The sequence below is a fragment of the Drosophila grimshawi genome, unplaced genomic scaffold (assembly GCF_018153295.1).
Source record: "Drosophila grimshawi isolate 15287-2541.00 unplaced genomic scaffold, ASM1815329v1 contig_311, whole genome shotgun sequence".
In the NCBI taxonomy this organism is placed as follows: Eukaryota; Metazoa; Arthropoda; class Insecta; order Diptera; family Drosophilidae; genus Drosophila; species Drosophila grimshawi.
In genome coordinates, this window is record NW_025063098.1 from 29,299,202 (window position 1) to 29,309,347 (window position 10,146).

A 10,146-nucleotide genomic window follows, 5' to 3' on the forward strand; every position below is an offset into this window, starting at 1 on the left:
CCTTATCTTTACTTATTCTTTCCATATTCAAAATATATAAAGATTACTGTATATACAATTTGTTGTTTTGTTTTAGAAAATATAACAATTTTAAATATATGTATTTAATGTAGGCACTTCTTGTGGTTTCTGTTGCTGAAGCTATCGCGAAGACAAGTTTGTGTTTGACTTAGAAACTCCCGTTTCCGACTCTGCACGCAAGAGCATTACCAGTTAGTTAATTAATGCACATGGAATGCATTCGGTCATGTTAAGTGTCATTCACAAGTTCGCTGCTGGGTATCAAACGAGCGCAGTTGTGCTTTTTTTGTTTTTTCTTGCCGTTACTCTCGCTCGATCGCTCTATCTCTGTTTTGCTCGCGCTCTCTTTGTGTTGCTCGCTCTCTTTTTGTGAAGCTCTCTCTCTCTCTCTCTGCGTTTGTCGCTTTCTGCCAGAGACTGGTGTTAAGTTTTTGAGGGCCCAATCTTTTTTTTGTATTTTTTTTTTGGCGAGCTGTATGTTGCCCCAGTTGACGTTGCCTGCTGCAGTCTTCAGTTGACTTTTAGCTGTGTCGCGAGTGAGATTTCGCCCGAGTGAAATCTTCGTTCGTTCGCCAGAACATTGAGTATGTTAACATACATCATATGTATATATATGTATAACAATCATACATCAAATCAAAACCAATTAAAGTGTCTCAAAAATCAACGGTTACAGATTGTGAATATTCGCACGTGCCTGAGATACACATAAAAAAATTTCTAAATAAAGATTTTGATTATGCAAACGAATCTCTTCCAACAAATGAGGAGAAATTTCATTTCTCACGTGTGGCAATTTTGAAGGCAGCAACAACCATTTAATGACCCATAGCTAAAAATCGCGTGTGTTTCTTATTTGTTTCTCTCAATGTACATAGAACAGTTGCATTTGAGCTATTTAAACAGCTGTGAAATAATTCAAAGCGCTTTCTTCCACTGTCTCCATTTCCCCTTCAACTTTTCCCTCATTCAGTTTGCTGATTGGGTTTACAGATCGGCTGTCTTTTTAGATTCAGTTAGCATCTCTAAAACGTTTTTTGTTTAGACGCCGGCCTCAATTTTCGCACTCTTTTGCAAATGGTGACGGTAATGGAGAAGAAAGGAAGAAGGGGAGACAGGGGATCGCATAAGCAGCCGGTATCCAAGCCAGTTTTAGAGCACTAATATCAAGTATAGTAGTCATTCGATATAAAGGCCCTTGAGAGGAAAGAAATTAATTTAATTAAATTATTAATTTAACTTTGTTTTTATTTATTATTTGGATTTTTAATTCGGAATTCAACCTTTAGAAATATGTATACACATACAGTAGGTCAATTAATTATTTTGACAAAGGCAATTAAAATATATTTTCTGATTTAATTGAGAAAAATAAATATTTTCTTAGTCTAAGGTTTTCCTCTTATTTTTACAGTTAGTTGGGCCATTTCGACCTAGTTACAAAAATCATTGAGATCTATTGATTTAAACAATTATTTATTATTTATTACATATATTATATTAGATTGCAGTCAAAGCCTTTTTGAAATTGGCTTTTGTGTTTTAAAGAAACATTGGAAAAATAATAATATTGCTTGAAAATACGATAACGTAATTATAAAACTTAAATGATTTATTTATTCCTTTTACTTTTTTAAATAGTCAATTAATTACCAATGCAAAATATGTGTTATAAATAACTCGTTTGCTGATTTTCGCGACGTATTCATTAAAAAGAATTCGGCATTTAATATTAATTAATCAATTTTTGTATGTTTGTATACATTTTGTTGATCATTTATTTCCGTTATAATAAGAATAATAGCGAAAAAGAAATAATAAGAATACAACAATAAATTAATAAAAACTAAATAAAATACACAATAAATAAAATAACAAATAACTGTTCTGCATCTCCTATTTAATTTTTTTTTGCATTGTGTCCGCTTAGCTTTCCACCAAGATGAGTCCACGTCCGCATGAGAGTCTGGTGGCAGCCGAAATTCTCGACGACTGTGAACTGAGCTACAATCACCAGCGACGAGTGGGAAAGGATGATGATGCTGATAACAGGTGCTGGGTAAGTGGAGAAGAAGAAGAAAAGCACGAAGAGAAGTAAAGAACAGCTGATAGGAGCTAATCATGACTGATCAGAATCTGATCTGATCTAATCTGACCAGCAAATGGCGAATTGGCGACCAAAGCGGACTGCTCAAGGAGAGAGGGAGAGAGAGAGAAAGGGAAGAGGGAGACAGCTTAACGAAGAGATAAAACTTAACTGCACAAGTTGAGCTTGCAAATGAAGTCAAGGTCGAATTGGCTGCTTTTCATTTTTATTATTATTATTATCATGGCTTGTTGTCTAGCTTGTGGCTTGCATTTGTTGTTGTTGTTGCCATTATGTAAGCGTTTGTGTATTTACCAACAACAAATTTAATACATATGTACAGCGAGAGAAAAAGAGGTAGAGTTTCAATTTCAAGATCGTTTTTTGTAAGTAAGTGAGGCTTCAGCGAGCTTAAGTTAAATGAAACAGTTCTTTAAACAAGTACGCTTAATTAAGATATCAAGTAATGCATGCTTTTGCTCTATAAATTTAAATAATAAAATAAAGCAGTTGTTTAACAGGCATTGCAAATCTTCTAAGATCAGTTGAACTTTTTATATGTAAGTAGTACATTTTTCTCAGTGTGCTTATGTGTATTTGTGTGGCTTGAGGGCATTGCGAAAGTTCCACTCACGCGGAATTCCTGAAGTTCAGCTGTCGATTCGAACTTGAAACTGGTTTCGGTTTTTCCATTTTGATTTTATTTCTCTTGGCCAAGACAATTCGAAACTGTTGCAATTTTTCAGCAGTTCTCAGCGTTGTTGTTGTTACTGTTATATAATTTGGGAGGCTGGTTCCACAATCATTATGGCTTCGATCAACAAAAAAAAACTTGAACAAGCGAAATGAAAGCTAAAGCCGGCTGAATGAAATTCGCGCGTAATTTTCTTTCTCAATTCGAAGAGTTGCTCAATTTGAGCTTTTTCCTCACGGACTCTCTCTGGCGCTCGCTATCTCCCTCTCAGCTGAAAGCTTTCGTGTGACGCTTTTGGTAGGCTAAAAATTGGCATTCGCTTTGGTTTTGATTTTAGTTTCGTTCAAGTTTTTCAACGAAGCGGTTGCTGAACCGTTGCCAGTTTCAAAAAGTGTCAATCAAGTTGAAAAATATCAAATTGTAATTTTGACAGTTGCGAAATTTAAGCTTTTCCAAACGCAATACAAAAATAACAATAAAAACTTGTGATATTATAACATAAAACAAGTGATTGAGCAATTGTGATCATATTCAAAAATAATATTTGAATATGGAAACCACAGTTGTAACAACAACAACAACTACACAGGAATTAAAGCGGAACAACGACACCAGCAAAAAGAAAATAAAAAATGTAAGAAAAAATATTTTAAAAAAAAAGAATCAAAAAATGTTCAACTAGTGTAAAACTATTACGAAACGATGTATTTGCGTCAATGTGTAAATTGACGGCGCATCCTGTTGATCGATGACTTGCCATTTTTGTTCTCTATTTAACCCCTGTCAATAATGCCTTGTAATGCATCGATTTTAATTTTTTTCGTTTTCGCAATATTTTTCATATATGGTTTTTTTTTGCGCTGCATCTGTTAAAATATTTGATAATTGCACTCTTGCGTAGCTGCTCAATCAGCTGCTCGCTGGCTCCTCTTACGCCTTTGTTTACCTGAGAAAATCAAAATGCACCCGCAACAAAATGTTATTGCAACTCATTACCCAAAAGTTAAAGTCTGAAATTATAACATGTATGTTAATAGTTGTAGCAAATACTGCATTTGTTTGTTTGCCTCTAAAAATCAACTGCTGGAATTGTTTTAATTGTTTATTTCATAGTTTTCTTTAATAACATAATACAGATTTCAACATTTATTCGACCAGTTAGTCAAAAGCTACGTGAATAGTATTAGCAAAGTGCAAAAACTATAAAAATGAAATTTATAACATTATTGCAGTGTATTAGTTAAATTAATTTTAATACTTTCTTAAATGCACTTTTTTATGTTATGCTCATAAAAATGAACATACAGAATTGTCTTAGTTATTTACTCTCATATCGATCATTTATTCGTTTAGTCAGAAAGTAGTGTGTACTAACATTTCTCATTGGCTGTAAATCTCAACAGCTTTACAGGCGCTCAACTTACGCATAAGCAATAATAATAATGATAAACAACAGCAAGTGCATAAAAAGCTTTCCAAAAGCATTTCAAGAATGCAACAACAACCGAATCGTGCAAATGTAAACAAAACGTCATCAAACCTGTTGGAGTAAACACACACACACACAACACAGCACAAACAAAGAAAAGCACTCTCTCACACACACACACACACATGCACACACATGCACAAACGCGTGTAGTATGACAGTTGTAATGTGATAATTGTTGTTGTTGTTATTTCTGCTATTATGCATTAGAAACTGGGTAAACAAATTAAAGTCAAGCCCCCAAGTTGTTGTTGTTATTGTTTTTCATATATTCAATACTTACAGACAGTCATAAACAGCATTTAGAATTAGCCATCAATGCAATAGCAAAAAAGCCAACTTGTGCTAGTTAAACTGCGGAAGTAAAACTCAAAAATGCAAATGATTTTTATGCGAGTTGTTTTAGTTTTAACTTTGAACCGCTGCTAGTCAGTCGATAACTTGAAATATCTTTTTCAAATACTTTACTCTTTTTTTTTTTGGTTTTTAGCTCGATGGTCAACTAACTACGGAACTAACTACGGACGCCTCGCATCAGTTTCCGGCTAATGAGGAGCCCAATGTGCTGGGACATGGCCCAGATTTCGATGGTAAACTATCCAAATTTCAATGGCTCTGCAACTTTGATGATGTGAGTAGAAATAAAAAAAAATACATAAAATTCTTGACCTAGAATTGTTAACATATCTTGGCGTATTTTCATTATTTTATTACGAGAATTTCTATATATAATATATAATAATATAGATAATATAATACTCCCAAAACCAAAACAAACCATGACCTCAAATTTGGAACATTTTTTAACGGATTTTTTTACTTAATTCGTTGAATTTCTGCGAACAACAAAATACAAGAATGTTACAGAATACTAACATATATAACATAAAAATAATATACAAAGTTAAATATTTATTTTATATAGATATATATATATATATATATATATATATATATATATATGAGATACATATATCTCATTTGTGCATAAATATCAATCTAACAATTTCAACGCCAATTGTCGCCGTTTTTAATTGAGCGCAATTTGTGTTTTTTTTTTCTTCTTTTTTTGGCAAATTAACAATTTGTGTTTTGTGTCCTCCACGCCCCTGTTCACAGTTACAGTTAATCAAAAAAGGCCAAGAGTCGAGCAAAAAACCTTCTTATTTCTCTCTCATCATTTTGGACATTCAATTTACATGTTTTAAATTGTTGTGTTTTATTGTCAATGCTGCTGGCCACCATGTGTGGATGCACAGATACAAATGTATCTTTTTTTGGTGTGTGCATAAATTGTTTGCGAGTGCGTGTTGTAAATGCCCAAAACGCCGAAAAATGCAAAACGTGGCAACAATTGCCAAATGGCCCATAATACAAATAGGCACGAAAGCCACACAGCCAAAACAGCAACAACAACAATAAAATTACACAAATAACAACAAAAGTCGCTACGAACTAAATCAAGGTCGATTTTATTATTAACCAAAAGCAACAACAACAACAACAACAACAAAAACAAAAGAGAAAAGATAGAGAAAAACGCGCCCAGCTCAACAAAATAAGACGCTGCCATTTCAAAGTACTGCTCTTCAAACTGAGAGATCTGGGCAATATTAAAATCTATATATTATGTATACTTAATCGGAGTATTGCTTCTCTTGAGTGAAATACTTAATCATAATTCTTTTTATGCCCTGAATCCATTAAAAGTATTTAAGAAGGGCGTTTAACAGATACATGAAAGCATCTCCGTGACCATAAAATATATATATTCTTAATCAGCATTAAGAGGAGACTCCATTTAGCCATCTCCGTCTGTCCGTCTGCATAAATAAGACGATCGAAAAGGCTATGGATGCAGGAGATTTTAAATTGGGAATATAAGTTAAATTTATTTAATTTGATCGATAACTGCCCGCGATAAGAATCGATTAACCAAAGTAGTGAAAAATCACAATTATAATTTTTTATTTTTCTACTCAGTTATATTCATATATGCCTTGCCAGCTGTAAATATTGCATCAAGATCATTTGAGAAATACGGAAGAACATTTTATATTCACATGTGACAGACACACCCACACTCTTATACACATGCACATATATATGTATATATATGTATTTAATTGTAAATATATATCTATATATACATTCCAATTCCTCAACACTTTTTAAATTATCGAGTACAAATGCAGTTTGTTAAAGTAAGATCTCATTTCTATATATCTATATTTAATAAATTTATAGATTGAAAATGTAGAATATGTCAAATATATCGCTTAGCTTAACCTCTTCAAAATTTGCTGCAAAAAACGCATCAAGCTAGCAATAACAATTGAGTTTATTTAATTATTTTGTGTTATTTGCGTAACTGAAACCATTTGGCCATTTACATTTTGGCACGTGGCCAATGTGGCAAAGGCTGCTTTCTGGCTTTGTCTGCAATTTGTTTTTTTTTTTGTTTTTTGTTTTTGTTTTTGTTTTTTGCTAACAATTTTCAATGCTGCTCATTCGAAATGCATTCGATGTTTGGCCTGGCCATGTAATACCTTAAAAAACAAAGTGCTGTTGGCTCTTGCTTCTACTCTGTATCTGTATCTTTTTATATTTGAATTATAGGCGCCCAACCATTTGAAGTTCAATCCGTATATTCGTCGCGGCTATCGCACATTCCTCTCCAACAAACTGTGCCTGCAGAGCATTTTTTGGTGGACCAACGAAACGGTGAGCAGAATATATCTAATATAATATTATTATTACAAACATCTATATCCATGTCTATATCTATTTGTCAGGTCAATATCTGGAGTCATCTGGCTGGCTGTATACTCTTCATTGGTCTGACCATATTTGATTTGCAATTTCTGCGCCAACATGCCGAATTCACTGATCAGGTGCTTGTCGTCTGTTTGCTCGTGTGCTTCTGCCTCTGCATGCTGATGTCGGCCATATACCATATATTCTCCTGCCGATCCGAGGAGCACTATGAGCTATTTCTATCGGTCGACTTTCTGGGCATCTCCCTGTCCTTGGTTGCCATCTACATTAGTGGCATGTACTACGCCTTCTGGTGTCATACGGTATGTGAATGCACTCGTAGTTCAAGCCGGTTATACTCAATTTAAGTACAAACAATATATAAATATGAGTAGAAGAATACCTAAAAATGCAGCATTCATGAATCATTCATTCAGAATCATATTTTGTATTCTTACGAAAACCATTTTTGGAAATCTTTTCTAAAATTCAGAAACAAGTATTAGAATTTACTGGCTTGGTTTGTTTTTATTCGAATTGTACATTTCTAAGTTAAATTATATGCATATCAAAACTATTTTAAATATTTTTATATGTTAAAATGTTAATGTTTATTAGTGAAATAAGCAACAACAAAGCCAATTTCAAGTTTGTTTGTACACATATGAAAAATCACATTGAAAATTAGAAAATTTACCGTTAAATTAAGAACAGCCAAAGTCAAGTTTTTAGAAATATACTCTATGAATAATGAAGCGATTGAACTGAATCTTGAACCCATAACTAACTGTATATATGTTATTTTTTTTTAGTTTCTGCGTACCCTGTACTCTACAATTGCGCTGGGCATGTTCGGCCTGGCCATCGCTGTGCAAATACCTCAGTTGAATGTGACGATGAATGGCAAGGTGGCTGTGCTGCTGCTCTGGTCAGCGTATGGCATTTTGCCGTTGGGCCACTGGGCAGTTGCGATGGGTGGACTGGAGAACGAGCTGGTTGGTCTGATGGTGCCACGGATTGTTGTCATGTATTTGCTGTGTTTAGTCGCGTTCGTTTTCTATGCGGGCAAGATACCCGAGCGTTGGCTAACGGGCAAAGTGTGCTTTGTGGGCCACTCGCATAATTGGTGGCATCTGATCATTGTGGCCGCCTTTTATCACTGGCACAACACTGGCATCGTCTATGCCGAGTACCGCTTGAACAACGGCTGCAGTGCGCCACTGTTGGCCTAATGGCCAAAACGGAATCTAGTTGTGAAATTGTAAATAGCCTAGTTGCACTAAGATTTAACTAATATTTAGTTGTAGCTGTTGCGAAATATTGTTAATTTATGTACATATAGACACATGCTTACACACACACACACACGTACAACAACAAAAAAGACCAATAGGTGTGTATTTTAGGGTTGTCTGTTAGCCTACTTATCACTCCAGTCGAGTGAATTTGAGAAGCTGTTTTTTAATTTTATGGCCATGAAGAATTTTGAATCTGGTTAATTCTATTTTATACACATAGATACTTACAGTTTATTAACGCGAATTAATAAAAGTACAAAAAATAATTAAATAGTCGGAACAAGTATGGTTTTTAAAATGAACTGATAAATTTAATTCGAATAACAGTTTAACAATTTTATAGTAATACAAACCAATTTTGAAGTTAAGGTTCGTGAAGCCACTAAATAAGTTTGCTTCTGCGCTTAACGAAAACAGCAAGGTTTCAAGCTTCTCAACGATCCCTGCATTTGAAAGGGTTGTGTCTTAACTGTGATACAATAATAGTGCTACGGTTATTATCTCGGCTTTTATACTGGTAACTTAACGAAAATCTAATGGTTAAAGTCTCTACTATGGCAGTGAACTAGGCTGAGTATTACGGTATAGGTTTGCGCCTAAACTGTTATATCAATTTAACGAAAACTGTCGTGGCTTGTGGACTTGCTAAATTGAAAACTACACGGTTTGTGCACTCACTTAAACATTAAAGTTTGAGAGTAACTGGTCAAAACTAATGTTTCAAACTTTATAACGTTACATTTTCAAAGCTGGGATTAAACTTTGAAAAACACACCTCGAAAACACCTGAACATTTACTTAACTGCCTTTGGAAATACTTTAAAATTATGCTAGACGTAGTTACAGTTACTTGGAAGAATTTGAATACATCGAACTCGAGCGCATCGCACAAATTACATTAAAAATGCAAATGTTCATAAGTAAATTCATGACATGTCGCCGCCGCACATCTTGTGAAACATTGTTGCTATTGTAGATGTTGTTGTTGTAGTTGTTGTTACTGTTGCTGTGCTTGCCAAACAAGATGGCGCATGGCAAATGGGGGCCGCCCAGCTGTGGAATGGAAGAAGGGGCTCGTGGTGGCCCTTAAGGACTTGAGTTAATTATTCATGCAATGTCGCTGCCAGCAGTCGACTAACAACAACAGCAACAACAACAACAAGAGGCAAGTGAAGCACTGTGGGTGCTGTGTATGTATGTATGTGTGTATGTGGCATGCATACACACACACACACACATAGACATATATCTATGTACGTAGGAGTAGCGACCCTTTTTAATATTTATGAACACAACCGATTCTCTAATTATAATTAGGAATTGAAAAGTTAGCACAAAAGGACAACAACAACAACAGCAACAACAGCAACAACAGCGACAACAGCAACAAGGACAACAAAGCACAAAGCGTAAGGCACGCAACAAAAGTTTGTGTGCACTGAATCATAATTAAAGGGGTGTTTTGGGTGTGTGCTCAATTTAGGGGGCACGGGGAGGGGGGTAATTGGGGGTTGGGGCTTGTTTGGGTGAAGAACAGCGTTCTCATTGGGGAAGTTTTGTTATTGTTCAAGCAGCAGCAGCAGCAGCAGTTGCTGGAGTTGGAGTAGCAACAAAATGGCGAATGGCATTTTAAATGGCAGCCACTTGAGATTTTTGCGAAGGGTTTAAAGATTTGCCAGATATTGAGGCGAGCCAGTCACACAAGAGATAATTTGGATTCCTAATTGAACAATTAATTATGAGCATTATTTTCACTCAATATTTGGAACAGCTTAATGCAACTTTAACTTTAACTGTAACT

At 34.8% G+C, this 10,146-nt stretch overlaps 1 protein-coding gene across 2 annotated transcripts; it reads left to right on the forward strand.

Moving 5' to 3' along the window:
- Positions 1-533: 533 nt before the first annotated feature.
- LOC6569562 (progestin and adipoQ receptor family member 3) lies at positions 534-8,616 on the forward strand. Of its 2 annotated transcripts, XM_001995911.3 has the most exons (6): positions 534-605; positions 1,952-2,080; positions 4,781-4,921; positions 6,910-7,014; positions 7,086-7,370; positions 7,860-8,616. In XM_001995911.3, the coding sequence occupies exons 2-6, from the start codon at positions 1,964-1,966 to the stop codon at positions 8,277-8,279; spliced, it is 1,068 nt and encodes a 355-aa protein (XP_001995947.1). In that variant the 5' UTR covers positions 534-605; positions 1,952-1,963; the 3' UTR covers positions 8,280-8,616. The 2 variants fall into 2 exon arrangements, with proteins under 2 accessions (XP_001995947.1, XP_032597500.1); XM_032741609.2 differs by lacking the exons at positions 534-605; positions 1,952-2,080 and adding an exon at positions 3,127-3,435.
- The last annotated feature ends 1,530 nt before the right edge of the window (positions 8,617-10,146 follow it).